We start from the raw sequence: 15,000 nt of genomic DNA, 5'->3' as shown, positions 1-15,000 counted from the left end.
TCAGGTCAGGGGCGCTGCTGAAGGCCATCTGATCCACATCAGCCATTTATTCACACGCCGACGCTAATTGTTGCCAGGGACTTGTTGACGGGTTGTGATGAAGACGATCACTAGCACACATTCCCTGTGCTCCGCCCTGGCGTGGAGGCGTTAAGGGCCTGATAAAAGCGGGCTTAAAGGGATGCTTACCTAAAATCACAGGAGAGTTTCTGCTTCCAGTCCTCTGACAGCATTCTTAGCAGGGCCACTTTGGACGTGTGCGCGTTGATGTGGGCTAGGGAGAGAGGGCAAGAGGGGGAACAGAGAGACAGACGGAGAGAGACAGAGACATAGAGAGACACAAAATGAGACAGAGAGCCAAAGAGAGAGACAGAGAAAGAGACGGAGACAGAAAGAGACAGAGAAAGAGACATAGAGACAGATGCAGAGAGACCGAGAAAAATAGACAGCGAAAAAGAGACAGAAAATGAGAGACAGAGAGCCAACGAGAGAGACAGAAAAACAGACGGAGACAGAATGAAAGAGACAGAGACAGAAAGAGAGAGGCACATTTAGCAAAATATCAAGGGGGTGCTATACTCTCTTACATGAAGACCTTTATTTGCTTGTGAACAGCAGCGTTCGCCTCCTCTAAAGCGATTAGCCCAGGCTGGTTTGTCTGAGTGTGGGTGTACGATCAGGGCTGCTAGCTAGCTCATCACATGAGACGCCTTGAAATAACCCTTGCTCAAAGACGTACAGAAGAAAAGGGATCCGTCCCATGGCACACCATGTGACCTGTGCAGAGGAAGTCGTGGATTCACCGGTCCTGTTGCAACCGTTACATGATTAATTCAAGTTCACCCATCCCTGTGCTATTGTAACACTCTAATGACATCACATCCCTCGTCCACGCATAGAATAAACTGCAGTTTAACCACCTACAGTTTCAACACTATCACTCAGTTCAAATCCAAAGGTTGATTGAATTGTTTTGATAGGCAAACGCCCTTATCATGTATTTCCAACAAAAAAACCCAGGCAGATGTCTTAGGGGTGGGTCTGGCGTTGGCGTGGTAGCAGATGCACAAGGCATCATTATGTCTGATGAGGTCTTATGTAAACAGGGATTGAGTTGGAACTCTGGCTCCACCGGAGCGTATAGGATCCACCTCTTGGGGGTATTTAGGTCAGTACACAGGAGGGTCTGCTGAGCAGTGGGTCCTACACCCCACTACCTGGATCCCAGGAGGCTGTTACGCACAGCAGTCAGTAGCTATGACAACACCAGATGAACATTCCACGGTGAACATAAACACGTGTTTTCAAAACATAGTGGGGGGCGAGGGGACAGAGGGAAGCAGAGGTGCTGACGTTACGCCCAAAACAAACCTTCGAACAATACTCAACCCGAGATCTGTGAACTGTATCCTACGTGTCACTCCTACAAGCCTGAAAATGGCTGTAGCCGTGGCAACATCGCAAACTCCACCGCCAAACAGCGAAGCAGAGCGATGAGTCACGTTGGCGCCGCTCCACTGTGTGGGAGGAGTGGAGCGGCTCACTGGGATTTTCCCTCAACTAATATAAAATCACTACAAAACCTACTTACAACTATTCTAACAAGTGAACTACATGTTGTGTGAAATACACCTATTTGAGTGGGCCAGGCACAAACAGGGGATCAAAAATGGCCGGTTTGTTGTACCATGAGTCAACCACAGATAGCAACATCAGCAACTCGGATGAGGCCCTTTAAGCCTCAGGCATCCCTGACCCAGGCGCCCTGTCACTACCTAGTCATTATCAATACAAAAGGCGGCGTGCTGAATGAGTAGATGGGGTGTTTACCAACGTAAGAGACGGTCGAGGAGTGGAGCAGTCGGTGGGCCCACAGCTGACAGGCCTGGCTGCTGCTGAGAACCTCCACACCGTAGGTCAGCTGGTGCTCCAGCTTAGGCAGCACGTGGACGGGGACGTACTGCCCACAAAGGGAGGAGAAGACATTTACATTAAGGGCATTTAGCAGACACTTATGTCCAAAGCAACTTACAACCATTCATACACATACTCACACACCTACAGCGGAGTCAACCATACAGATTGTCGGGAACAGTTAGGGTTAGATGACTTGCTCAGGGACACCTCAACACTCAACTAGGAGGAGGAGCCCAGGATTGAACTTGCAGCCTTCCGGTTACAAGTCAACCCACTCTACCTCATCCGCTAAGCCGAGAAGAGCCTTATGAGAAGACGTGCTGGTATGTTGTCTGTATACTAAGTTTACCAGGCAGGTGAAAGGGGTGTATTAATATCCATTAAAGTGGCACTATGTTACCACCAGTAGGTCCTGTGACGTGGTGACATTGAGTGTCCACCCAGAAGGCTGCTCTATAGGTCAGTCTACCAGCTGACCCAGTGGACTGTAGCAACTGGTAGGCTTATTTATCCATGACACATCTGGGTGGACCGTCCCACTCGTGATGCTACCGAGTCGCAGGGCAGGACAGATTTATATACTGCATGTGATGGCCAATCACACTCTCACCTGGTGCTAAAATAGGGGCCTTTTAAAAATGTAATACGTGCTACTCGGAGAGTCACAAGGTGTATTGTAGAGATGCATCAACGTATCGACTGCTATTCGTGTTGCGGACTGGCTGATGTCTGTCTGTTGTTTCACATCAACAGCTAGCTAAATGTTACGCGTCTGACTTTCAGTTTGGGAGAAGATCCAACAGGTGGTAGGCTGCTATGATACCAGCTGTAACAGCCGCTGGCTGGAGATGACTGACGGCACGATGACACAGGCGGGAGGGGGCCGTGCGTACGTTCGCTTTGTTTACGAATGAAAAAGATCTATCGAGTGTGGGAGTGTTTCGCTGTCTCGGAGAAAGGGCAGCGATATGCAGTTTGAAAGACATGTTCCAGCGACCGTTCAAGAGGAGAACCACAACTACGAATTTGAACACATCAGATCTCATCAGCCCTTTGATAGGCAGACAGGGAGATATAACAATTACCTGAAAGTCGATAAAATAACCGGAAAATGAACCGGAAACCAAGGAAGCAAAAACCACCACCAGCAAGTCCGTGGCGATAACCACAGCATATGAAAAAGGGGGAGAAGTTCCCCACGGACAGTGCCAAAGGGACAGGGATCACTGACAGGGCGATGGAGAGCATCGTATAAGATCTCTGCTGAGGGGGACGTGGGGTTACGAAGCCTGATGGAGGATATCTCGCCTCGCTACACACTGCCCAGTCGTTGTCATTCTGCTGACGTCTGTCTTCCCGATATGTACAACATTGAGGCCACACACATTCATGAGCTGCTGCTCGTGACATCACTGCCATCAGTTTACAACTGAAGTATGGGGTTCGGATGTTGGCCCTGTGAGCAGGCCTAGCCTAACGGCACTGGATTGACTGAGATTTGAACTTGATAAGAGCAGAGTTACACTCCCAGGAAGTCACAAGCTCCCACTACGCATCTGCTATCTCAGAGGCCTTGGAGAAAATATTTCAAACATGGAAACTAGACAAAGTGCATGTGTTCATGAGAGATAACACCAGAAATACAGCAGAAATTAGGAATGAGAGTTGTCTGGCTAGCGCAGAAACCCGGACGTAGTAACACTTGACACTGCAAACTGACATGCACGAGCAGTTAACAATCCAAGCCTCTTCTATTCCATATCTTATTCCTTCCCAGCGTAACGCAGCTGGGAGCGATGCAGTAGTGAGTGTGCGAGCTGCGGTGGGGCTCTCACTCGGTTGATGCCGTTGCTGCCGGCCCTGGAGTACGTGAGTGCCAGGGAGCTCCGCACTAGCACCAGCAGGTTGGCCAGGCTGTACAGCTTGTAGACGAGGCTGCCCTCCTCCGGGGCCTGGTAGTCGCACTCGTCCTCCGCTCTCTCCTGCAGATGCTCGGCGAGGAGCTCTGCAATCACAAGGCACACGCACGTCTTACACGTGTCATGTGGGAGCGGGTTGGGAGACAGGTCTGCGGGGGCTGGGACCAAGGAGCCGGAAGCAGGCGGCCTTTCGGGACGACCCACGACACATGATCCCTTCGAACCACTATCCTGCATTTAGCGTTCAGGTGTCATCTTTATGGGAGGGATGGGCTCGTTGGGAATAGAATAGGAAGGTCCTGGTGAATTCGATTTAAGGGATTGTATGGTTGATATGTTAAGACACTTTGCCAACCTGGAGTGCTCCTTCAAAGCATAGATGTAGTTTGTAGTGTAGAAGTTTTTGTTGGTCTTCAACTTGTAGAAGCCACTTCTAATAAATGTAGAAGTAGTTGTATTGTGTTGCTAGTCGCCCACCGTGCGTTGCAGTGTGTGCTCATAATGTTTGACTGTATTGCAGAACTGAAACACGCCACCCAGGCCTGACCTAGAGGCGAACGCCAGCTCGTCACGGGGGCCACTCACTTCTGTGCTCGGTGGTACTGGAGGCGTGGTGGATCACAGGAGCGCTGCCGCCGCCGCCCTCTGCGTCCTGGTTCTCTAGGTACGAGGTCACGCACGGCTTGACCAGCGAGGTGGGGTGGGCGTGGCCGGAGGACGGCGGCGGGGAGAAGGAGCCCGGCGCCGGGGTCGCCGCCGCAGGGGGGCATTTGGCTTTTGGTTTGAGCATGGCGCTCTGCATGCGCAGGATCTCTCCCAGCTGGTCCCCCGACGCGGTGGCCATCTTGGGCCCGTCAGCTTTCCTGGGTCTGCCTCGCTTCCTCTTCGGCGCCGGGATGCTCGCCCCAGGGCTGAGGTCGGCGCAGCTCGCGGTTGCCGTGGTTTCGAGGTCAGCCGGGACTGCGGGGTCGTCGATGACCAGCACCTCGTCCTCCGAGTCGCCCGTGGACGCCGCCGGACGCCGTGGGAGCGAGTCCTCCCTCACGGGGTCCTTCGTGTCCGTTGGCGTCGTGTTTCCTTCCTCCGTCTCCTCCTCCTCCTCCTCCTGGGAGCTAGCGGTGGTGTTCTCACAAGCATGGCCTCCGTCAGGCAGAGCGACCTTCTGCACCGCTGCGGTCTTCTGTCTCTTGAGCGGCTGAGCGGCCGTGCCTCCGAACGTCTCCAGGTCGGTGACGTCCACGTGGCTGAAGTCCAGGCCCCTGCTCTCCGAGGCAGCCACCCCTCTCTTGGAGGGGTCCTGGATTCAGAGAATAAAAAGCAGGCGCACCGCAAGATCAAAGTCGTCATTCGAAATTTCGCCCAGCATGTGGCTACCTGTGTCTACGTACGTGCGGGTCAGGGGTCTCCGTCATGACCAGCATGATCTTCTTCTGGCCGTGGTTGTTCAGGGAACTCTTCAGACTCTCCTCGTGGAAAACCAGACTCCTCTCTCCGGCCGTCACCTCGGTCTTCAGCAGGGGAGGATCGATGTACACGGTCTTCCTCTGTAGTGCTGCGTAGGGAGCCAAATTTAATCATGGATTTGCAACGAGGGATGTGAAATAGTGCCACCATGTGGCCATACACTACCCATGCACACATTTGTTCCAAAACCATCCAAACATGTTTAGATTAACACGTCTCTTTGGTCTGCAAGGGTATTCATGTATTCATATACAAATCGGTATATAAGACAAAAATAGGAGAAGTATGTTTCATCTATTCCATGGTCTTATTTTCGAGCTCTGTCAATTTTCTTTGAAAAATACAAAGAAACAATTTGTCTAGGTGTTATGCACGCGTTTTTAATTGGGGTCATGTATTTTATTTTTTTCCAGCAAATAATCCACTCATGACATTCGATGGAAAATTATACCTTCTGAACTTGTACTTTGACATGTATTAAGTAGTGTCAGTCGTTGTAGCAGTATCAGTGTACATCCTAGGAAGTGTAGCTGAAACCATCAGTCATTTGATCGTCTCCTGTAAAAACAGATTGTGTAATAAAAATGTTTGACCTTTCTCCGGGTTTACTTTGACCCACACGGGAAGCTCCCAGGACGTAGAGAACTCGGGCCCGTGGTTATCCAGCAGGGTCACCAGAGCATCGTGAGTCAGGCACACATGGGGCTCATAATGGTGGCTAAGCTTCTCCGCATTACCGTCATCGCTGATTGCCTTCAGATAGACAACCCAGAGTATAAGAAAAAGGGAAGAATAATTACACATAATCAAACACTATACATTTTTTGTTGAATTAAATCAACACAAATAGCAGCAAAGTCCAGCATTCAATGCACATTGGAACACCCCACTCAAATAACTAAAAACGACTTACATTGTATATTGACCTTCAGTAAATATATTGCATGTCTTGTGCACCCCCTGGTGTACATTTTCACAAATTGCACAAGCTGCAATTGTTATAACAATAGGCCTCTGGTCATGAATCCCGTTTTAGCTGGAGAACTATACATCTTTGTGGCATACCTCATTAGAGTAATTACAAAGAAGACAAGGCAAAGGCTTACAGCACATTTGTCTCTGGCTTTCTTCGCTGGGGGATTTTGTGATGAAACACTTTGATAATCGGTTGCAAGCTGTGCGTCAGCAGCCACTATATCATGGTCTCCAATATCCACACTGCCCTGAAGAAGTAGAAAAGAAACATACGCAGATAGAAAGTTAGTGAGGCAGGAACAAAATAATAAGTTTTAATTTAAATACTTGTACATGTACACAAGATGAATCTGAAACCATGCAGTTAGCTATACTGAAGAACAGGGTCCTTATCGCTTACCATTTTAAGGAGCTGTTTCTCAAAGGTTAGAGCCAGTCCCTGATCGAAGGTTCCTCCTGTCAAACTAGTCATCTCACAGATCTGGTAGAGGTGTGGCAGTGATGCTAGATTCTCTATGCAGGCCATGAAGAAATCCTTAAAAAATGCATCGTGCATAAATTAACTGGGATGATATTAAATTGGTTATTGAAAAAGGAATGCTGTTTGTTGCTCTTAAAGACTCAATACCTCAGAATATTTCAGAGCCCCTTGGGAAATGTATTTGTAATCGTCAGGACACAATTTGGACACATTGTGGAGGTAGTGCATGAACTCTGCAACTTCATTGTTGACTTGTTCCTTCAAATTCTAGAATGCAAGAGTAGAATGATTAGGCATCACAGCGACAAACACAATTAAAAAACGAAATAAAGAAACACAATCCAGAAGCTAATACATACCGGAGGAGGTTCCCTGGGCTTTTTACTGTTCATTATATACAGATATTTCTTCTGGTCTTGAATGGTCAGACTGGAAATGCACGGATAAGGCAATCTAGGTTCTGGGAAATCTACTTTTTCAACTACATTATCCTTAACCTTTTGGCTTTTTTTCTTTTTGGCCTGTTTGTTGTCATTGGGGTTTTCTATGCTCTTTGACCTATGATCATCGCTGTCACAGTTGCTCAAACCCCCATCTTTGTCTCCCTCATTCGTGTTGCGGCTGTTGGTCAACTTCACGGGATCCTCCGTGGGTTGGCTGCGGTGTATTTCTGCATCTCCACCATCACATGGGCCTACTCCATCTCCATTATCTAGAGGGCTTTTTTTTTTTTTTTTTAAAGGGAGAGTCAAAAGTATGATAAACAATGTAACTCCGTGAGAGTCCTGCATGGTGTCGTGTTATAGTGTCAGCAATGTACCTTTGTGATATCTCCCAGAGTTCTTTAATAGTGGGCGCGAGGGAGTACTTATCGTATAATTCTCTGGTGAAGAACGGCGTCTCTGGGACTGGAATGTCTTCCCTGACAACACAAGTCATACAAAGACAGGCTTATAAAAAGGAAGATTTCAGAAAATACACACGAAACTAAGCAACTACAAGGAGCAGCTAACGTGACGTTGGCTTTACACTGACTATTGGGGGTAAGCTCTGACAGTATCACACTGACTAGTGGTGGTTAGGTCTGACCGTATTACAGTGATTACTGGCGGTTACCTCTGACAGTGTTTGAGTTGCGTGTATGCAAGCTAGCTGGCTCGTTAATCTAACTTCTATTCAAAATAATTTACACATCAGCATGATTAAACTCACCACTGCAAGTCCATTGTTGTTACACATTAGACTCGATTATAATCGAGATATCGTTACAAACTGACGTCTGCCATACGGTATTGTTGTGGTGCGTCTCTATAAAAACGCCCCAGAAACCGCACTGGATTAAAGTTCCTGGTTGGCAAAACCCTTCAATCTTACTAAATTTGAGTTTAATTCTTCAAGTCGTTTCAATCCTGTTTAAAGATCATTCATAGCCTATGATAATGATATTCAACTATATAATTATACAATTTTAAAATCTAAAAGTCAATAAATCAATAAATCAATTTTAATATTAAACATTGTATAACGTTGTGTACTTCAACGTATTTGAATAACTGAATGCATGTGAGAAATAGAGAAAAAGTACAATGAAAAAGTATGGTGCTATTGGTTTTATTTGGATGTTTCCTAACAAAAGGGTTAGATTAAATTCAAATTTAAGAACTCTGAGAACAGGTCACGCATGTACCAAGGGCCTTATCGAAGTCCTCATGTTTGCTGTGGTGGATTGACATTTATATTATGTATAGGTAATTTAATTCAGGACTGTAACTTGGATGTAAGGGGGAGATGAACAAAGAAGGCTAATGAATTAATGAAGTTCAGATGCTATTTGGTGAATTTTATTTTTTTAAAAGAGAAACAGACAACATAGAAACAGTCAGGAAAATAAAAGCCCATTACAAGCAGTAAATTTTATTATGGGATAACAGCACATAAAGCACATCTAAAATCGATGTGGCCAATGCACTTTTAATAAAGGTAATATTAAAGGTACAGTTTCTAAGTACAATATAACAACATTCATATTAGAATGAAAAGTATTTAAAAGACAACATTAAATTTCTTATTTTTCTTTACAGCTGTATTTACAAAATGAATCAAAATACTTATTTTCCATATTTAAGAATAAGACAAGAAGGAGCAAAACTACATTTGTGAATAGACTACCCGCTAAAGAGAGTTTAAAAGAGCTGGATAAAAAGGTACATGATCATCTGTCCCCCATTTCAACATCAGTAGCAAACATGTGACTTAGAAATTCTGTGAAGACCATACACTAGTTTGATAGACCATAGTTTGTACTGCTTCTGCACGGACACAGACTCCGCCCCCACGCCCCTCCCACCCCGCTGAGCTCCTGCGGAACACAGATCCGGAAAGTAAACGCAGGTGTGCTTGATGCTTCGGTTTTACAAACAAATACAAATACTTGGTATACAATGCATTAGTCAATATTCTGTAGTCAGTGAAAAAAAGGTGATATAAAACAGAAACGGTAGCCTAAATGAAACAGATGTCGACTGCCTGTTAGTTTATTGTCATTTTTTTTCCTTTTAAATTACGTTTTTGTCTATTATTGTTGGTGTTGCTTTGCTCTGCTGTTATAGACCAACGTTAAAATAACCCACGTGGTCACGGGTCTCCCGTCTTTATGCTAAGGTTGTTGCATGAAATTTACGCTCTGCCCATATTGTACATGAGAAAAACGTTAACCCTGGTTTAAATAATATACATAACACATTAGAATATAACCAGACGACATTTTAAGCATTTGAGAGTGAGAGTTAATCCCTCCCATAAAAAATACATTGTCACTTCAGTACACACTGAAAAAACCACAGAGACAATCAGACCACGTGTGCGTCAGGTTCCCCGCGAGGCACACCGTGTGGTACATTGTGAATTATTGCGAGGGTCATCGAACTGATCAATTGCTACAGAGTGGAGAGGAAAGAAAAAGAAAGGTCATATTGATCTTCGCGCGGTTTCCGTTCATGTACTTTTTAAATAACACTTCGATGTGGTGTCACTCGTAAAAAACAAAAACAAAACATCTGTTGGTGGGTCAGTTTCAATGGGGGCTAGAGCAGACTCTGCATCTCGCTTCACCGCATCTAGTGAAGAGCTACGCCCACAATAGAGGTATAAATACTTATAATTATCTTAAAATCCTGATCCTACTTCCCCAGTAAGTGGTTCTCATACAAAAAAGAAAAAAAAGAAAAATAACCCACAATACTGCAGTTTCCTTTTTTAAATATAGCAATTTCCCCGAACCAGAAAAGCAACCTTAAATAGCTTGTTAATTAGCAGACTAGCTTTGTTCTAAGTGAGAAGGAAATATGCTCCTTACCCAAAGACTAGCACACTGATACAGGTACCTGCTGGGCAATTTAACCATTATCATAATCATTATTGTTATCATTTATTGAATCCTAATATCAATAACACATTAATAGGCAACAAAATGAACAGACTTATAGGACGGCCTGGCAAGGAATCAATACTCTGGTCACAAAATTAACTTACCCAGCACCACACTTAGGGAAACACAAAATAAGCGAGTGGCACGCCCTATTCCCTATCAAACTAATCCTAAAAGAGGGAGGCCAACTAGAAACAAGTTATCGTACATGGTGTCCTCGAAGAAACAGATAAATATTTGCACCGGGTAGGCCGTAGTAGCAGTATTTTTACCTCTTACCTATACAGACAGAAGTTACAAAGCTACCTTTATACATGTGATCAATAATATTAAATAGGATGAGTGGTGAGGAAGAGAGAAAATAAGAAAGCATAGGGTTCATGTTAAGTTCTTGGCTCTCCAACCTGGGAACAGAATGGGTCAAATATACAGATGGGAGACAAAATAATGTATTAGAAATCAACACAAAACCGAACAGAAGATAAACAAAAGTGATAAATAAGAGGTGTATTTACATGCAGATGTTTGAAACCTATATGCACAAAATTCTAAAATAATACACCACATATATTATTGCTCGACATTCGATTATGGCTAAAAGCTGTTTTTCATCCTTTTTTAAACTATACTCTTAATTGTATTTTAATAATAAAACCTTATCAGTTGTGCTTTGGAAATGTATTTTCTTCAATGTAATGGTATACTTTCATTATTCTGGCCGATACACTCTTTCTCCCTCACTTCTTACTTGACAAAACACAGATCTTCAAAAAATCTTGGTCAGAACCACTTCAGAATTTATCGTCCAAAACTCAATTTCAGCCTGAACCATAACTATTGGCCCAATGGTCGGTTTTGCTGAGAGACCAGTCTGCATTTTTTGCCAGTCATCCAAAGACCAATGAATTGTTGAAGGTGTGCCTGTCCCACGTATAAACATCTTGTAATGGATGGGAAAAGCTCAGCAAAAAATTGAAACAGTTTTTTTATAAGAAAAAAAACCAAGACCAACAGACTCTGTGTTGTGTCATTTGACCCTCTGTTCCTGCGTAATTATTAAAGCCTTGTCTGGGGGTTCTTTCATTCTCAAACGAGGAATACAAACACATATACACATAAACACACGCACACACATATAGTACTATTGCTTTTTTTTTTTTTTTTTTACAAACAGCAGAGACAGAAGGACTGATACAGTTCACTGTATATACATCGATTAAAACACACGCTGTCTGGTTATGTGCATATTATTGTAATGTATGCAATACTGGCCAAGTTGCTGACTAACTTCCTCTCTGGGAGAGTCGATGGAGTAAGAGGGCTTTTATTACTAGTATTTGTTTGTGAGTTTGGGACCAGAAGTCCTTTGCAGAGAATGCCACAATTGAGAGGTGTTTGTAAATGATGTCATGAGGACTGCACTATAGCCGTTACACAGCAGAGACCCGTAATTGTAACACAACCATGTCCTGTATTGTGGAACACAATACTGAGGGATGAAACATGTTCACTGTACGAAAGATGAAATTAAAGACTACCCACTGGTAAGTATTATACAGTTAATAAAATTATACCAAAATATTGACTTGTTTCATGTCAAAGGAGTTTTTAGGCCTATTAGCAATAATTAATGGCAGTAATCTTCTTAATGTACAATTAAATAATTTTGTTACAAAGATAAAACTGCCTGACGGCGAATGACATGATATCAGCCAGTCTCCCTGGAGCGCACTCTGTATTTTTAGACTGAACATTGAAGCGTTTCACGTGGGGAAAATCAGCCACCGCACACTTCAAACTGTCAAAAGATGACGCAACCAAGAACATAAATATCAACAGAAAAGAGCTGCTTCTCCAGTCCACCTCCCTGAGCATGTAACACCTCGTCCTCTGCTCTCCTACAGGGCCTGCCGGGATTGTCTAGTACTCTTCCACACAGGGGCTTTTATGTTGAGGTTTACGAGTGACTAGGGTTTGTGCATATCCAAATGGCCTTGGACCAGAACAGAGATTATTACTTAAATACAGCATATCTACTACAACTCAAACACAACGGTTTTAGTATTGCATAAGAATATTTGGTTTTTCTCTTCTTTTTTTTTATTAGGTTGACCCTGATGACACCATTTGAAACTTGAAATTTTAGATTTTTTTTCTGTGAGGAGAATATGCCGTGTTTGTGAAATTATGTTTTTTCACAAGGTAATGCGATTTGTGTTTTTACAAATGTCTTTGCATTGGATTTCAATATATGAGGGCAATGTCAGTGGTTGAAGGCCCCTTAGGAAAGAAAATAGTCACAACTCAGAATGCATAATGTCAAATAATAATCTCCAACGGACAAAGACGGTTCCATCCCTGAACTCAAACTACCCTGAACTACCCCGAATGAGAACTAGAAAGCACAACAAAATGGCCTCTTGAACAGAAAGCATTAAAGAAACTCTTCCCTGAGGGGTGACAGTACCAGACATTAACGTCTTGTACAAATTGCACGGCAGAAGAATGTGCAAATCAAACCAAAACAAAACATAAATCAACGGAATCTACGCTAATGTCTGTGACTCAAACTGTTAATGTGTCGTGATGAGATTCTTGAGGAATACAAATTGTTGTTTTTGATCTTCTGGCAGGTTATATTTGTAGAAGCTGCTAACAGTTCTGGAATGTCTCGCTGATCCACACTACATCGACGACGGCTGTGAGTGGGAAGCACAAGCAACAACTACGTTTGGCACATCCAGGAATTTTCTTTTTTGTTTTTTACAAATTGAACTACCACAATGACAAGAAAGACACAAAAAACTGGACAAAACAGAAGCACAACAACAAAGCATTCTGAAAATAGCACTTGTCCTACCATTTTTATACCTCTCCCCAAACCGTACGAACAACAGCTAAGCTAATTATTGCGGGAATATACTTAAGTGCTACCTGACATCTTTTCCTCTCCTTCCATCTGTTTCACAAGTTTAACCAAAAGATGGTACAAAAATAGAAGCTTTACGACCAGACAAGGCTTTGAATATTCACTCTATTTCCTGTATGTTTGTGTGAGTCTGTGTGTGCGTGTGTTGATGCATGTGTGTGTGTGTGTGTTTTTGTTTGTGTGTGTATGTGTGTGTGTGTGTGTGTGAGTGTTTTCTGTTTAGTTGTCACAAGACAGAGGCTGCAGAAAGGAGACAAGGATGATGAAAAGTAAGCATAATTAATAAATACTGGATTCTATATGTGCCTTAAGGTAAAAAAAGAAAGTTTTGTTGATCATACCTTCACTTTTGATTGTTGTGTCTTTACTCTCCACTAGATGGAACAGTTGTATCGACGGGGAAATGGACACACCTGTTGTTGTTTGGTGTCTGTTGTGTATTTTTACAGCATCCAATGTTCCTGTTGGACCTTTGTTGCAAGATTGCAGATCTTAATCAAACCAAGCTAAATAATTTCTGCAAAGAATCTGCAAAGGGCATTTGATATCCCAAAAATATCTTAACTATGCAGCAAAGGATGCAGGTGTGCTGTCTTTAAAGCAGATACACTCGTACATGCCCTTCCTAAATCCACTGCTCTTAATATTTCGGCAAAATAAAAAAAATGTAAGATTGTTAATGCTTTCTTTGCTGTATTCTTCTGTGCAATGGTGGATTGACAACTTTGTGAATCTAACCTGTCTCCTCCTGCAGATCTCCGAATCTGACCGGCCAAACAGAAGAGGACGCCCGCACAACACCACACACCTATAGACCCCGTTCGCAACCTGCAGCTCCCAGGTTAACCTCTGTAACTATGCTTCAACTTGTATTTCTTGTGCACATGCAACACATCACTAGGTAAATATACAAGTCTTAAATTAAAGAAAGGTGCAAATAAAAAGTGCCTTATCAATTCAACAATTAAGAAGATGTTCCTAACTACTAATATCATACATGTTATTTAAAATAGATTCTATAAACATTACTTTTTTCTGTATAGTAAGTACTTATGACCGTATACCCTGTAGTACATTATAAAACAGGTGGAGTGGACCCTTTCCATTCAGAAGGATTAATAGCAAATGGCCTTACATGATTTCACTATGCTACCACGGTGGATGGAGTCATTGACAGCTAAAATCATTAGAATTTTGTCAAGAATTACCACAATTCTATGCTTGATCATTGTTATTTCCTTATACGATTGTCCATAGAGAGTTGCTGTGCTCTCAACGTCGCTGTGTTTTCATCATTAAAATGTGTCCAAAAAGACCAACCAAACAGAATGGGGAACGGGGCTGAACTCGACCACAATGTCCATATTCGCCAGCCATATATTTTTCATTAGGACTTTTATGTTCTGGTCTAAGAAAACGTTGGTTTAGCCACTGTTAATAAATAGATGTGATATTTGAGCTATGACTCTTATTCACTGATTGTTTTGGTATTTCCGGAGTGCAGCTAAAAGTATTATTTCAGTAAATCCATCCACATTACCAGAAAAAAAAACGAAAGACAAGAACAGAGGGATCCCGATAGTTAGGCTGTTAACATGAACTGGAGCGGTCGAGCTCAACCCCTGACCGAAAAGAAAAAAATCCTCTGTCCCCATATACTTTTTTTTCTGTCAGAGCAATGGGAGGGGGGAGGGGGGGGGGGGGGGGGGGGCGCAAGTGTCACACGCACATCTTCCAAACAAAGAACCATATTCAGTGAACGTAAACCTCAATAAGTGAACCGATTTAGCCCTCCCTGCCAAGGTACACGGGTACGTTGGAACAGAGCGCCGCCTGTCTGTTCTGTTTGTGCAGGGCACAGCTAAAGTGTCTCAGATCCCTCCTTCAC

The 15,000-nt window shown here is 43.5% G+C and overlaps 2 protein-coding genes across 3 annotated transcripts in view; both read right to left on the bottom strand.

The window, feature by feature from the left end:
* Positions 1-8,125, bottom strand: part of ice2 (interactor of little elongator complex ELL subunit 2) — an 11,327-nt gene extending 3,202 nt beyond the window's left edge. For both annotated transcript variants that reach the window (XM_060061890.1, XM_060061891.1), the window contains exons 1-12: positions 7,969-8,125; positions 7,577-7,678; positions 7,116-7,476; positions 6,904-7,023; positions 6,676-6,810; positions 6,407-6,523; positions 5,894-6,053; positions 5,225-5,388; positions 4,422-5,133; positions 3,753-3,922; positions 1,831-1,960; positions 190-274 (exon numbers count right to left, since the gene is read on the bottom strand). In XM_060061890.1, coding sequence (XP_059917873.1) covers positions 190-274; positions 1,831-1,960; positions 3,753-3,922; positions 4,422-5,133; positions 5,225-5,388; positions 5,894-6,053; positions 6,407-6,523; positions 6,676-6,810; positions 6,904-7,023; positions 7,116-7,476; positions 7,577-7,678; positions 7,969-7,982 — 2,270 coding nt within the window. In that variant the 5' untranslated portion in view covers positions 7,983-8,125. The remainder of the gene's footprint in view (positions 1-189; positions 275-1,830; positions 1,961-3,752; positions 3,923-4,421; positions 5,134-5,224; positions 5,389-5,893; positions 6,054-6,406; positions 6,524-6,675; positions 6,811-6,903; positions 7,024-7,115; positions 7,477-7,576; positions 7,679-7,968) is intronic.
* Positions 8,126-8,575: 450 nt separating this feature from the next.
* roraa (RAR-related orphan receptor A, paralog a) overlaps positions 8,576-15,000 on the bottom strand; it is a 53,902-nt gene continuing 47,477 nt past the window's right edge. The window contains exon 10 of the mRNA XM_060061964.1: positions 8,576-15,000. This exon is cut by the window's right edge and continues 210 nt beyond it. The gene's annotated coding sequence lies outside the window, so the exon portion shown is untranslated.

Source organism: Gadus macrocephalus, chromosome 9, assembly GCF_031168955.1.
Source record: "Gadus macrocephalus chromosome 9, ASM3116895v1".
Taxonomy (NCBI): Eukaryota; Metazoa; Chordata; class Actinopteri; order Gadiformes; family Gadidae; genus Gadus; species Gadus macrocephalus.
The sequence above is the reverse complement of the archived record's forward strand: the minus strand, read 5'-3'. Positions and strand labels throughout refer to the sequence as shown.